The following is a 15,150-nucleotide window of genomic DNA, read 5'->3' as shown; positions in this document are numbered from 1 at the left end:
GGGGGGGGGGGGGGGGGGGGGGGGGGGGGGGGGGGGGGGGGGGGGGGGGGGGGGGGGGGGGGGGGGGGGGGGGGGATCGTGAAAAAGTCAATCGTAAAGACAAAACTGGAATTTTTTCTTGTTAGAAGTTTTTATCACATTAGCTTTACTCGAAGTTCAAGGAATTTCGTCAGTGAATGATTTAAAATCATTGGAATTTCGTGGAAGGTAATGGAAATTAGGGAAATTCAGTGAATGGGTAAGAATTTTAGTGAATTTTCAGTAGTAATAATTATTGAGCTGCACAGTGACGTCTGAACCAGGAAGACTGCCAAATTTTGCGGGTTTAAAATCTGGAGTGCGCAATGCGAAGGATTTTTCAGTAAAATTTGGCATTTAAAAAATTTTTTTTTTTTGTGTTTCATCGTAGAGGGGGAGGGCGAGGAAGAGGGATGGAAATAAGCTGGATAGGAAAATGGTCGGGCATTGGGATCACGGAAAAGTCAATCGTAGGAATTGATCACAGAAGATGGGGCTTCTATCCGCAAATCTTTTTTAAAACAAATTTGTTGGAAATGTCTTTGGAAATGTCTTTGAAAACGTCAATTAAAACAAAATAATTCGTTCAATTATTCCACAAAGATTAATAGAAATCAGAGAAATTCCGAAATACTTCTTTGAATTCTGAATTAGTTGAAAATTCAAGTAAAAATTTCATTGAAGTTTCTAGTGAAATCTGAAAGAATGGAGAGAATAGAACATTAAAACATTGACCATTTTAACGGAGAGAATAACAATTGTACATGAGGCATTCACGTGAAATGCATCCCCTTCCGAAATTCCCTGTTTTTTCACACACGGAGAGAAATGTTCAGTAAAAATTACGGAACCCACAGTTCGCTCACCAACTACGGAATCGACTCAGAAAATTGAAGTGACGGTATCGTAATTTTTCACAGGAGATTCGGGTGAAAATTACGGAACGCTCTGGCAAAAATCCGTGATTTTAGGTAAAAATTCCGTGGCAGTTCCGTAAAATTTCCTACAACCACATTTCGCTCCGGAATTACGGAAAAGATCCGTAATTTTTGTTGCATATTTCTCTCCGTGCATGTAAAACCGAAGACGAAATGAAGCCTCATCCGTATCGTCGTCTCATCTCGTTTCATCTGGAGTATCCTCATCATCGATTCTGATTTTTCTTTTGTGCTTCGTCGACTGGGGGCTGGGTGGCCGATAGAAGAAGGGATGAAAATAGAGATAGGCCAGATAGGCGAAGTGGGTGGGCGCAGGGATCACGAAAAAGTCAAGCGTAAGGGCCCCCATGTGTGTTGCCCCATGATCGTAGATTTTTTTCCTTTCCTCTTGTATTTGTGGTAGTGAAGAGGTTTGTGGCGGTTACACGAGAGAACTGGGGGGTGTCCAGAGAGGGCCTTTACGAGGGTACGTTACCACGGCGACACTTGTCCCGAATATCGCCTGTGGCGGTGGAGCGCGTGCAAACCTGAATGTCGATATGGCTGGATGAATCGCCAGTGTGAGAGGGTGGAAAGGGGGTGGGTTCAAGTGTCTCTCCGGACCAACAGTCTGCAAAATGGCTCTTCTCAATTTCTCCTTTTTCCTCCCGTTTCTCTGTTTTCTTTTGGTTTTTCCCCTTTCAGAGCTCAACTTTTTTCTGTTTTGGTTGCGAGAGAAACTCGTGTTTTTGCTTTTTTTCTCAGCAGGGGTGCACAGCTTTTTATTGAGTATCAGAGGGATGTTTGAAGTAAATATTGAATGTGTGTTTGATTGATTTTTTTCCCCTTTCAGGTGAAGGGATTCCGGGATCAAACGGCGATACTGGGGATGCGGGGGAGTTCGAGAGCATGACAAATGCGTGAGTATAGAGTATATGTACAGTATATTATGAGACATTTTTTTTAGGGGGTGGGTGTTTGACGCAGGAAGTATTTTTCCTCATGAATTCGGGGGAAAAAGGGAGATTGAGGGCTGGACGCTTTCAACCCTTTTTGTATCGGTTAGGGAATTCAATTTGTCACCGTTGCGCGGCGCTGTCATCAACAATTTCAAATGGCCGCTGTCGTGTGGGGGTGTCAACAATAATAAAAAAGCACCAGCGCTCGTTCAAATTTCGACATCAATGTTTTTTTTTTCGTTGTTTATTTGGAAATTATGAAGCTTTGGGTTCTCGTAGTTTTTGTCAGTGATGTGTCGATCGTTCGGGAAGGACGAGCGGCCGGAAGTGGGGCCGGAGGATTGAGGTGATAAAATAGCTAGGCTTTAGGGCCATTTATGGTTATGTTCGACGTGGTTCATCAATTATTCAGAATCAAAACACGCGGGTCAAACACCCCTTGTGACCTGGACACGAGTTTTTCAGTTTTTTAATGTGGACTTTTGGCGTTTTCGGACAGGTCCAGGGAGGAGGTGGAGGGGCTGAGCACGAGTGATGGGTATTATGGGAGCACAAATTCACCAGTATCAGTGTCTCAAGAGCTGCAGCTTACCACTCTGACAAAACTCTCGAGTCCCGGGGAACGGGGCTCGCAGGATTTATCGCAGGGTGATAGCCTCCGGGGAGCTTGCGAGGTACAATCAGTTGTTTTTATTTATTTTGAGTCTTAGTATTTTTTTGGATGGTTTTTTTGCGTGGGAAGACGTGGGGAATGAAAATTATTACGTCTTGAGGAAGTCTATTTGGGGTTTAATTAATTTATTAATTAATTTATTATTTGTTATTCATCATCATTTATGTCTATGTTTTGTTAGTGTTTCAGTTCATTCTCAATTTTTAATTTTTTTGCACGTGAAGATGTGGGAAATGAAAAATTATTACTTGTTTTCAGGAACTCAATTGAGGTTTTAATTTCATGCATTAAAAATTATTATTTATTATTCATCATTATTTATTTTTATAACTTTAATCTCCAATTTTCGACTTTTTTCATTATTCGTGGGAGGTAAAATCATTTGTTTTCATTTATTTCAAATCTTATTATATTTTAGGTGTTTTAAACATTTGTTTTCTACCACGTGAAGACATGGGGAATGAAAACTTATTACATAACTTCAAGAATTCAATTTGGATTTTAATTTTATGAACTAAAAATGTTATTTATTATTCACCACTGTCCCACCCTCAACCAAGCACACGTCTGCCCAATTAAATTTTAACGACATAAAAAAATGTTGATATGGAACCTGTAAATCGACTACAAAAAATGTAAACAAATTTTGTAGATTTTCGCACTGTAAACTACTAAAAAATCCAAAAATCTCTAAATATCTCGCTTTTTCTTTATTCGTGTGAGGTAAAATCATTTGTTTTCATTTATTTCAAATCTTATTATATTTTAGGTGTTTTAAAACATTTGTTTTCTACCACGTGAAGACATGGGGAATGAAAACTTATTACATAACTTCAAGAATTAAATTTGGATTTTAATTTTATGAACTAAAAATGTTATTTATTATTCACCACTGTCCCACCCTCCACCAAGCACACGTCTGCCCAATTAAATTTTAACGACATAAAAAAATGTTGATATGAAACCTGTAAATCTCCTACAAGAAATGTAACCAAATCCCGTAGATTTTCGCACTGTAAACTACTAAAAAATCCAAAAACCTCTAAATATCTCGCTCAACCAAAAAAAAAACAATCATTTCCAGATGTACACCGGAAGCTTTTGCTCCCAATACCTGTCGAACCGCACGGTCCACATCCCCCCCTCGTCAACGCAAAAATCGACGGAGGAGAGTCTCTCCCGGGCCTGGGACTCTCTCCACAACTTGATGTAAGTGCCTCCTCCCCCGTGAAACCCCCCAAAACTAACGCTCTCGCCCTTCCAGGGAGGACCCAGCCTGCGTGCCCTACCTGACCCCCGCCCTGTGCTACTCCTCGTTCCCCCCCTGCGCCTCACCCGCTCCCAACCCCCTCCCCGAAGCCCCAAAAGCCCCAGCACCCCCCGGCCTCAGCCGCAGCCTCTGCCGAGAGGACTGCGAGATGCTGCAGTCGACCTGCGGCAGATCCTACGCAGCAGCGCGCCGCCACCCCCTGACAGGTCCATCGCTCGTCGACTGTCCCGACTCAGCTGTTGAATCAACCGCTTCTCTCTCCAGCTGCCTGACCCTGACCCCCTCCGACCCAGACCTAAACGAAAAAGACTCCTGTTACTGGGGAAATGGAGCTGCCTACCGAGGCCTGATCAATACAAGTGCCTCGGGGCTCCCCTGCCTGAAGTGGATGCACCATTTCCCCCAGTCGATATCGGATTATCCCGAGTTGAAAGGCCATCACAATTACTGTCGAAACCCTGGTGGCACAGAGCCCCAGCCCTGGTGCTACATCGACGTCGATGGAAGAGCGAAGAAGCAGTCCTGCAGCATCTCGAGGTGCAGTGAGCACTCGACAACGTCAGTGAGCCCAGAGCTCCCCAGGAAGCTGAACCAGGAGGGAACCTGCGAAGTCTACACTGGGAAAACGTGCGAGCAGTACGTGGGGAACCAGACGGTCTACATTCCCCACCCAATGACCCAGAAAATGCTGGAGGAGAAGCTCATGCAGGCCTTTGGAGTCATAAACATCAGCAAGGACCTCTCCAGGAACTGCGCAGTGTACGCCAAGCCGTCCTTGTGCTTCTCGGTCTTCCCGATCTGTCGGGAGAACCGTTACAGCACTGAGTTATTCAATCTCCTGCATTCGGGGGATCAGGACGTGGCGGGGGACGAGGAGAACGAGGGGAGCGATGAGCTGGCGCCACCGAGGGGCATTCGCAGGAAGAGAAGCCCGCAGATCAGTCACCGCTCGAGTCTCAGTGTAGAGCAGAATGAGAGGATGATTGGGAAGAGGTTTGGCGAGCCCAGGGCGGCTAGGAGGGACATGCTTAACAGGAAACTGAGGAGGATCTGTCGGGAGGACTGCGAGACACTGGAGAACGAACTCTGCAGGACGGAGTACGCTATTGCCAAGCGGCATCCGCTTCTCGGGGGGCAATTCCCTCTGCCGGAGTGCTTCGATCTGCCGCTTCATGGGACCAAGGAGTCGCATGACTGCCTCTCGCTGGGGATTCTGCTGGGGAATAATGCGCAGGAGAACGATCGATGCTACTGGGGGAATGGATCCTCTTACAGGTAAATTATACTTGTTTTGAAAATACAGGGAGAGAAAAACGACAAAATTGTCAAACAAGTCGTGCTTGTGACCAGAAAATAGNATGCTGCAGTCGACCTGCGGCAGATCCTACGCAGCAGCGCGCCGCCACCCCCTGACAGGTCCATCGCTCGTCGACTGTCCCGACTCAGCTGTTGAATCAACCGCTTCTCTCTCCAGCTGCCTGACCCTGACCCCCTCCGACCCAGACCTAAACGAGAAAGACTCCTGTTACTGGGGAAATGGAGCTGCCTACCGAGGCCTGATCAATACAAGTGCCTCGGGGCTCCCCTGCCTGAAGTGGATGCACCATTTCCCCCAGTCGATATCGGATTATCCCGAGTTGAAAGGCCATCACAATTACTGTCGAAACCCTGGTGGCACAGAGCCCCAGCCCTGGTGCTACATCGACGTCGATGGAAGAGCGAAGAAGCAGTCCTGCAGCATCTCGAGGTGCAGTGAGCACTCGACAACGTCAGTGAGCCCAGAGCTCCCCAGGAAGCTGAACCAGGAGGGAACCTGCGAAGTCTACACTGGGAAAACGTGCGAGCAGTACGTGGGGAACCAGACGGTCTACATTCCCCACCCAATGACCCAGAAAATGCTGGAGGAGAAGCTCATGCAGGCCTTTGGAGTCATAAACATCAGCAAGGACCTCTCCAGGAACTGCGCAGTGTACGCCAAGCCGTCCTTGTGCTTCTCGGTCTTCCCGATCTGTCGGGAGAACCGTTACAGCACTGAGTTATTCAATCTCCTGCATTCGGGGGATCAGGACGTGGCGGGGGACGAGGAGAACGAGGGGAGCGATGAGCTGGCGCCACCGAGGGGCATTCGCAGGAAGAGAAGCCCGCAGATCAGTCACCGCTCGAGTCTCAGTGTAGAGCAGAATGAGAGGATGATTGGGAAGAGGTTTGGCGAGCCCAGGGCGGCTAGGAGGGACATGCTTAACAGGAAACTGAGGAGGATCTGTCGGGAGGACTGCGAGACACTGGAGAACGAACTCTGCAGGACGGAGTACGCTATTGCCAAGCGGCATCCGCTTCTCGGGGGGCAATTCCCTCTGCCGGAGTGCTTCGATCTGCCGCTTCATGGGACCAAGGAGTCGCATGACTGCCTCTCGCTGGGGATTCTGCTGGGGAATAATGCGCAGGAGAACGATCGATGCTACTGGGGGAATGGATCCTCTTACAGGTAAATTATACTTGTTTTGAAAATACAGGGAGAGAAAAACGACAAAATTGTCAAACAAGTCGTGCTTGTGACCAGAAAATAGTTTTTTGAAAATTATCGAAAAAGGATTTTTTTGTGCCAAACGTGCAGAGAGTGCGTAGGAATGGAAAATTTTTGTCACAAAAATTGATTTAGTTAGAAAAAAATTGCATTCACTACTCCTTCGTTATTCGATACTCCGATACGTATTTTGCTTCCGAAACATCTTTGTTTTATGCGAAACAAGGGATAGTAGTTTTTCGTTTCGGCTGTCTAATAATCACAGACAACAAATGAACCCTTAAATGCTCAATTTTAACTCCACGCATCCATTATCACAAAAACGTGCAGTTATTTTTAATTTAATTAACTCATTAATGACAATATTAAGTTAATTCTCCACTAAAATATTAAACTCATCCAAATTTTATCAAAACCATCTTCATCGATAGAATGAGATTATGTCAAACAACGAAAAATAAAGAATGTTGATCTTGTTCCAGTCTTTCGGTGGAACATAAACCCTCTTAAACCCCACTATAAAAAATTAATTCACTGCTCCATCACAGGGGAGTCATGAACGTCAGCAAATCCGGGCGTCCCTGCGTGAAATGGTCGACATCAACGTTCAACCTCCCCATCTCCGACTTCCCCGAGCTCCAGGGCAGACACTCGTACTGCAGGAATCCACCTGTATCCGGGTCGAATGACACCCAGCCCTGGTGCTACGTAGAAGCCAACAACAAATTCCAAAAAGAGCCCTGCGAGATCCCCAGGTGTGCAGACAGCCTCTGGATTTACGCTGTCATCGGTCTCGCCCTGGCCTCAGGTTTTGTCTTCATCATCGGCTGCTACTGCTGCTGCTACAAGAGCCGAAAAATCCGTCGGAGGCCTTCCCACAATCTGCCACCAGGTAAAATGATGACTGGAGTCCAGTGTGACAAGAACATCTACGACGGGAGGAGGAATACCAGTCAGCCGATTGAACTGAGTTCCCTCCTGACCAGTGGTAACAATGGAGGTGCCACTACCCCTGGAACAGGCACCCTCAGCAGCGCCAGCAGCAGAACATCGACGAACAGAGTTCCCCAGTACTCCCTCGACAACGTTTCACTGCTTCAGGAGCTGGGGGAAGGTGCCTTTGGAAAGGTGTACAAAGGCCAACTGCAGCCAGTACCTGGGGCCAAGTGTCAAGAGGGCATCTACGTGGCTGTTAAAACTCTCAAGGAGAACGCCACACCCAAGACCCAGGGCGACTTCAAGAGGGAAGTTGATCTCATGACTGATTTGAGACATCCCAACATCATTTGTCTCCTCGGAGTTATTCTCAAGGGCGAGCCCATGTGCATGCTCTTTGAGTACATGACGCAGGGTGATCTCCATGAATTCTTAATCTGCCACTCGCCGAGGTCTGAAGTCACTCTGAATAATGCAAGTGAGAAGGTGCTTGAGCAGGCGGAATTCCTTCACATCTCTCTGCAAATAGCCTCGGGGATGGAGTACCTGGCTGGCCATCACTACGTTCATCGTGATTTGGCTGCTAGGAACTGTCTCGTTGGCGAGAATCTCACGGTCAAGATATCGGATTTTGGATTGTCAAGGGACATTTACAGCAGTGATTACTACAGGGTTCAGTCCAAGAGCTTATTGCCTGTTCGTTGGATGCCCCCGGAGTCCATTCTCTATGGAAAATTCACGACTGAGTCCGATGTTTGGAGCTTTGGGGTCGTCCTCTGGGAGATTTACAGCTACGGACTGCAGCCGTATTATGGGTACAACAATCAGGAGGTCATCGATATGATCAGGTCTAGACAGCTTTTACCTTGCCCTGAGGACTGTCCCACTATGGTCTACAGTTTGATGATTGAGTGCTGGCACGAAGTCGCCAATCGTAGGCCGCAGTTTCCGGAGATACATCACAGGCTTCACAATTGGTATGTCAATCAGACGTATTTGATGGGGCAGAAGGGCTCGAGCAAGGTGGGGTCACCTGCCATTCAGGGGAGGGGGGCTGAGGGGACACTGGCGAGGTGTGGGACGTCACCGAATGGTGGAGGTCTGCCTAATCATGAGCATGCCAATGTCAATTCTGGAGTGGAGGAGAAAACTTGCTGTTCGCCAAAGCTCAGTGGGGCCAGGAAGGTTCTGCCCACTGGGCCACAGGTGAAATGTTCGCCTAACAGTAGGATTCAGAATGGCGCGCAGATGGTAGTGAGACTGCCAGATCCTAGCAAAGACATTACAGAGACTAGGTTATCGAAGTAATTTTAACGAATGAATGTTCAATGTTTTACATGTGCATTTGGAATGTTTGGCACATTGAGTTCATATTGTTCTGAACATATTTGATAGGTTTATGATTGGGTTTGAGTTTTTGGGGGGGAATGTATCAAGCATTGGGGATCGACTGACTATTAATTGTATTTATTTATTTATGAGGGAATTTTTCGGGGGGCTCCCTGGTCATTCGAGATGAATCTGTCTGGTGTCTCGATAATACTACATTCGAATTACGTGAATGGACTATTAATGCTCAGTATGCAAGTAATGTACTATAAAACGAAAATTGAAACAATAATTTATGTGTTCTCTACGAAGCAAGACGAGAAATTGGTGTAATGTCCAAGATAACTGTATGGGGTGTATTTCTACAAAATGGTTTGTGATTAACAAATCGTGGATTAACGTTTTCTCGGATCTATTGAGACTGCTGGAGTGACAAAAAGATGAACTATATTTTACAACTTCTGGGTAATTCCAGGGAAATTGGGGGGATGTACCAATTACAAAAAAATGTGTACTTAAAGTTCAAGTTAATTAAGACGACTAGTATTTAATCTGATGTATTTCTACCGACTGATGATGTGTGTACTTCTTTTATAATTTTTTAAAAATTGAGGGGTGAACATCAATTGCCATGCTTATCATTTTCATATGATGTAATATTATATAGTCTACGTGAATAAATATAAGTAAGATTTTTGTATATTCAGTAAGAATAAAATTAATGTTCTTTTTTTCCATCTCGTGAAATGGTTTTCTTGCTACCTTGACACACAGTCCATTAGTCGTAATGAAGGTGATTCTCTGGGAATCTGATTCTAATCGTAAATCGTTCCGGCAATAAATCTCTGGCGTGGGTGTGTTCAGACAAACTACGCATTTGAATCGAACAAAATTTTGTATTGGGAATTTCTTACTTCTCTCAACAATACTTTTCTGGTAATTAATGAATGATTCATTTGAAAATTAAGGTTGAGTTTGAATAAAAGATTTGTTGGGAGACATTTGAATGAGATTTTGTTCATTTCAAGTGAGTGAATCCTCTGGGTGTTTTTTCTTTTGAAGAAAAAAGTCATTTTAAAAATTCAACATTTTAAATTCATTTTATGGGAATAAAGACACAAATAAAAATGAAGTCTACAGTTGAATAAAAGCTTCACGTTCTCGCTATGTTTTTCTGTAATTTCTAGTATTTTTCTTCACCTCCAATTGACGATGCATTAGTGATAATGGACTGACAACTATTTATATCGGGTTCTGCTGCGGCAGATATGCGCGGATAAATCGCTGAATATGTGCGTTTAGTTCAGTTGATCTGCAGGCGCTTCCGCTCGATCAAATCTCACGATGAAACTCCTGCCAGGTTTTTCGGTATTTAGTCTTCTTCGAGTAGTGGGCTCGATCGCCTCTGGGGAGAGTATTCTAGTGTGGGACAGTGAAAATGCGGACTTCATTCCGATTTGGCATTTTTCGCTGTTCCGGGATTTAATTATGAAGAATCGTAATAACAGTTTAGGGGTGGAGAAGGCTAGACTTCAGGGGCAGACTCTGCGGATCGGCTATCATTCGGTAGGGAAATACGAGTGTTTGGGGAATCCAAAATATCACGTGGGAAAAAAATTCAGCGAAAAACCTAGAGAATTCGGTTGAACATGCTATTGGATTTCTATTGAATTTTCTATGATTTTTTGGCGGATTCTTTTTATTCGTACGCTTTTTTAATACTAGTGATCAATGAAAATATTTTATTAAAAATATCGGTAGAATCCGATTTTTCTTTGCAACTTATTCTGTTGAGATGATTTCTATAGAAATTCCTCGATTCAAATTTTAAAAATCTTTTTCATTTCTTTTTTCTATCGTAAGGGAAGAGAAATAAAAATGAAAAAACAGAAAATTCCTACAGAAAAAAAAACGAATTCTACTGATGTTCTCTATAAAATAGATTCTATTGTCCATTTTTTGTGAAAAGAAAAAACACGCGGTAGAACTGTGGGATTCTTTAATAGACTCGACCTAAAACTAATAGAATTTTCAATAGAAGTTCAATAAAAATGCAATAGAATCTTCTATAGAGTTCGCTGGGTTTCCTTATGTTTTTTTTCTGTGCCTGATATCTTGTTTGTATTCATTACTGTGTCATTTTGGTGAAGGAGGTGAACTTAATGACTTTTGAGAATAATGGCACGAAGATCTCAGGGCTCCTGGGCGATTTGTGGACTATGCTCTCAGATTTATTGAATTTTACGTAAGTATCGATAATGCCCAGTTCAACGCGTGCAACTGCGCGTTATTTTCCAGCAGAAATGTTCAATGCAAAATATTCTATAGAAAAAATCAATAGAATGTTTTTTCTATACAAAAAAAAATTATTTTAATTTTATATCAACTCAATTCTACATAAAATAAAATAAAATAGAAAATTTCGAACACGAAATTTAAAAAAATTTTCGCTCTGACTTTTCAAATTTTAAGAAATTTTCGATAGAAAAAGTTGTATAGAAAGATGAGATTCATTCAAACATTTTAGCATTCTCGATAAAAAAATGCGCCATAAAGCTGCGGAATTCTTCAATAGAATCCGCCAACAATAGAATTTTCCATCGAATTTGCGCGTTTTTTCTGAAAATTTTTTGTCATTAATTTCTTGAAATAAATGAATGGAGCAATACAATAAATCATCAACAGTCATTCACATAATCGTTTAGGATTGAAGCTGTGGAGGTACCTGAAGCTAAATTCGGTGCCCAATCGAGTGAAAGTCACATTGGACTCATGGGATTGTTGCGACGTAATGAAGTAGATATTATACCCCGCGTAGCATTCTACCGGAACACCAATGAAGTGATGGATTATTCCACCCCTCTATGGACAAACAGGTTTGTTCAATGGACTTCATCAACTATTCGTCCGCTGTGCACTATTTTTTTCCCTCAGCTTCAGGGTTTTCGTCAGACCGCAATTTGACTCCGACGATTCTTGGATCTTCAAGACCTTCCCGTGGCCTTGTTGGATTTCCATCATCACTTCAATAGCACTCTTCAGTTTCTTTGGGACTTTATTCGACAGGCTCACTGCCGCCAGATTTCAAAGGAACAGTCTCCGGCATCTACTCTTGGAACATTTTTTTTACACGTTTGGAACATTCTGCAATCAAGGTTTTTTGTTGATTGTGCATTCGTCTCGGGGAATTACTGATATTTCTAGAAATTTCAGAGGACATTTTGGGCAGCTCGGACATTGAAGAAAAATTCTGTCATATTTTTTTCTGAAATAATACGTATGAAACAAAATAATGTAAAAATCCAGTGATTTCTTCTGTGATGAATTCTATTTGTTTCTTGCGTTAATTTATATTTAAAATTATACGAAAAGTTTGATTTTACTGTATAACTTGATCTGTTTTTAATTTTATAAATTTTTTTCGCTTTTTCAAAAAAAGAATAGACACTTAATTATAGAAATTATTAGAATTCCAATAGAAAGACAATATTATTTCTCAGAGAAGTAACTAGATTTTTCCATTAAACTTTGTCATATATGAACTAATTACCAAGATATCCGAATATTTAACAAAACGGAAAAGAATAATTTGTTCAGCTTTGCTCTGTTCTATTCTGGATTGATTGATCAAGTTGAAAATTCATAGATCAATAATCAATTCTCATTATCAGGAGATATACCCGCCAACATGGAGCGATCCCGATTAATGGCTTTTTCCCGAAGGACATGTGCCTGGCTGATCATAAGCATTTTCAGTACATCCCTCGTTGCATCAATGACTCATAAAGAAATGCATCTGCCGTTCACCGGCATTGCTTCTCTCCTTGCTAAAAGTGATTTCAAACTTGTAGTCAACAACGCTTCCCTGGGATTCAGCAAATTCCACGTAACAATTTTCTGAAATATTTATACTGCTCCCATGAAGTACGCACGTTCGAAATTTTTTTTTTTAATAGAAATGTTCAGTGGAGAATATTCTGTAGAAAAAATCAGAGAAATTCGATTTTTCTATGCGACTTGTTTTATTTAAATGTTTTCGAGAGAAATTCTTCAGCTCAAATTTTCTTGTTTAATTTTTGGTTTGAGTTTTCTAATGAAAAAAAAGAAAAATAGAGTGGAAAAGCCTTACGATGTGGAGAATAGAAAAGATTCAATTCTACAGGATGTTTTCTATGAAAAACGCGTAATAAAACAGGGGAATTTTTCAGTACTTTTTCTTTGAAGTCCTTATGTGCAAAGTTCTCAAACAAGTCTTACTTGTGCCAAGAAAATAGTTTTTTGAAAATTATCAAAAAGGATTTTTTTGTGCTAAACATGCGGAGAGTGCGCTGGAATGAAAAATTTTTGTCGCAAAAATAGATTTAGTAGTTAAAAAAAAATTGCATTCTCTGTAGACGCAAGAAATGTCATTTCTAGCACTACTCCTTCGTTATTCGATACTCGCATACGTATTTCGCTCCCGAAAAATCTTTGTTTTATGCGAAACAAGGGATAGTAGTTTTTCGTTTCGGCTGTCTAATAATCACAGACAAGAAATGAACCCTTAAATGAAACAATAATAATGATATGATAGCAATCTTGTAACTTGGGGATAAAATATTTGTTGATAAATTTTCCTCTGAGATATTTTCATCCTGAAAAGGCACCGTCTGGGGTGAATTATCCGCCTCTTGAGCCAAATATTTAGTTGCTGTCGGAAGCAGAACAATTATTCATGTTTGAGACTTTCAAATTCGAACCAAACAAATTCTTTTTTGGCAATTTTCAACTAGCGATTTTGTTGGCCCAAACAAAACTTGTTTGACGTGTTTGTTTTTCTCTCAGTGTGCGTCTGGTGATCCGATAAATTATCTTTCCTCAAGGACCTCATCCTCCCGAATTTTACGTCCCCCAAGTACAGCCGTAGATTCGAATTCACTCGTATTGCTGAGGACATGTACAGAAAGGGGTGCGGTAGCTCCGGTAAAAAAGCTATTTTCGAGTCTGAAGACAGATATCGCGCCTGGGCTACTCGTACATGCACATTCATCCCGACTCAAGAGACCTATTTCTCAACGTGGATCACTACCGGAATGACTAAGGGATTTGAATACAAACGTCCGATTGATAATGGGTGATTACGAATTCTAAACTAAAGCCTTTGAAATTTACTAATTTTTTAAATTCAATTGGAGTCTCGCTTTTTAAAAATGTTCAAAAGTTTAGTCTTCTCTTTCTTAATTTAAAAAGAATTAATTCTGTTTAGAAAGTACTGCCATCACATTTTTCTCATAAATATTGCGATTTCAGTGGAAATTACACTAAAATAGTTGAATTTTTTGGAATCACGCACGAAAAAATTTAATAGAAAAACCTAGCGAATTCGTCAGCAAATTCTATTGAACGTTCTATTATTTTTTGGCCGATTCTATTGAAATGTTCGATATAAACAGTCACTTGAATTCCATTTTTCTATATAAGTTATTCTCTTCAGATATTTTGTATAGATTTTCCTCAGCTCAAATTTTCCAATTTTTTTCATTCTGTTTCTTTTCTTCTCATCAAGAAAATCAAACAACAAAACTTGGAAAATTTCAGCCGAGAGAATTCTATAGAAAATATTTGAATAGAATAAGTTGTATAGAAAAATCAAATTCTTTTGGCTTTGGAAAATTTTCTATTGAACATTTCAACAGAATTGTCTAGCTAATTGGCGAGGTTTTTCTATTAAACTCTTTCATCTGCCATAAAATGGAAAAATGTAATGGGAAAAATTGTTTCTGAATGCACTGTTCTGAGTACTCTTGATTTCGATTATGAAAGGATCCTGAAAATAATTGAAGTGGGTCTGCTAACCGCTCTGAAGGATCGCTGGCTGATTCCCCCATTGACGTGGCCCCCCGACAAATACGTAGTAGTGGGAATGAAGAAAGTTTACATCATCTTCGTAGTGCTATCGATAGGAGTGATGGTCTCTCTCATGATTTTCACGATGGAGCACATTGTTGTCATACATCGTCGTTACTATCTGCGGAGGAAATGGGATAAGCAGCTTCGCAAGCGGGCGCGAAGACTAAAAGTCGCATGGAGTCGTCGAAACCCCTTCGAGGAGAAGGGTATTCTCGAGGACAGAAATGCTTTCCTTCTTTGAGAATGAATACTTAACGATAAAACATGATGCGCTCAGCTAAATCGTGCATTTGAATTGAACTAACTTCACTCGAAAATGCATGAAATAATTTAATTAAAAAACTAGGGCTTTCTCCAAGAAATTCTAATGAAAAATTCTGTTGAGAAAATTTGTTTCTCGCGATAATTTTATTAAAAATTGCGCATCTCTCCTGAGCATTTTTAAAATATTTGTTTATGGAAAAACTGTGGATATTGATTTTTTTATGTAATCCCGTCTGTTGGTTTTTTTTTCAAGAATTTTTATATTTCTCGGACTTCTTCAAGCCATTTTGCGGCTCATAGCAATTTTTACTCAGTAGTAGAGTAAACTACTGAATAATCCTCTTTCTGCCAACGTTTCAAGTTCGAAATCC

General features: G+C 41.6%; 2 protein-coding genes across 2 annotated transcripts in view; both read left to right on the top strand.

Moving 5' to 3' along the window:
• The window catches only part of LOC107038367, a 48,543-nt gene extending 39,251 nt beyond the window's left edge, over nucleotides 1-9,292 (top strand). The window contains exons 5-9 of the mRNA XM_029126128.1: nucleotides 1,789-1,855; nucleotides 2,394-2,568; nucleotides 3,652-3,776; nucleotides 3,832-5,112; nucleotides 6,910-9,292. Coding sequence (XP_028981961.1) covers nucleotides 1,789-1,855; nucleotides 2,394-2,568; nucleotides 3,652-3,776; nucleotides 3,832-5,112; nucleotides 6,910-8,605 — 3,344 coding nt within the window. The 3' untranslated portion in view covers nucleotides 8,606-9,292. The remainder of the gene's footprint in view (nucleotides 1-1,788; nucleotides 1,856-2,393; nucleotides 2,569-3,651; nucleotides 3,777-3,831; nucleotides 5,113-6,909) is intronic.
• A 654-nt stretch (nucleotides 9,293-9,946) lies between these two features.
• Nucleotides 9,947-14,886, top strand: LOC107038416. Its single transcript, XM_015257517.1, has 7 exons — nucleotides 9,947-10,192; nucleotides 10,777-10,871; nucleotides 11,332-11,502; nucleotides 11,561-11,781; nucleotides 12,298-12,512; nucleotides 13,489-13,739; nucleotides 14,429-14,886. Exons 1-7 carry the CDS (start codon nucleotides 9,971-9,973, stop codon nucleotides 14,754-14,756), a joined length of 1,503 nt encoding a protein of 500 aa, XP_015113003.1. The 5' UTR covers nucleotides 9,947-9,970; the 3' UTR covers nucleotides 14,757-14,886.
• The last annotated feature ends 264 nt before the right edge of the window (nucleotides 14,887-15,150 follow it).

The sequence above is a fragment of the Diachasma alloeum genome, unplaced genomic scaffold (assembly GCF_001412515.2).
Source record: "Diachasma alloeum isolate Michigan unplaced genomic scaffold, Dall2.0 Dall_scaffold_00280, whole genome shotgun sequence".
NCBI classification, from domain to species: Eukaryota; Metazoa; Arthropoda; class Insecta; order Hymenoptera; family Braconidae; genus Diachasma; species Diachasma alloeum.
The sequence above is the reverse complement of the archived record's forward strand: the minus strand, read 5'-3'. Positions and strand labels throughout refer to the sequence as shown.

Coding starts and splice junctions, on each gene's coding strand:
- LOC107038416 (XM_015257517.1), top strand. CDS start 9,971: ATGAAACTCCTGCCAGGTTTTTCGGTATTTAGTCTTCTTCGAGTAGTG. Junction 11,503..11,560: donor ACCCCTCTATGGACAAACAG/GTTTGTTCAATG, acceptor TTTTTCCCTCAG/CTTCAGGGTTTTCGTCAGAC. Junction 12,513..13,488: donor TGGGATTCAGCAAATTCCAC/GTAACAATTTTC, acceptor TCTTTCCTCAAG/GACCTCATCCTCCCGAATTT.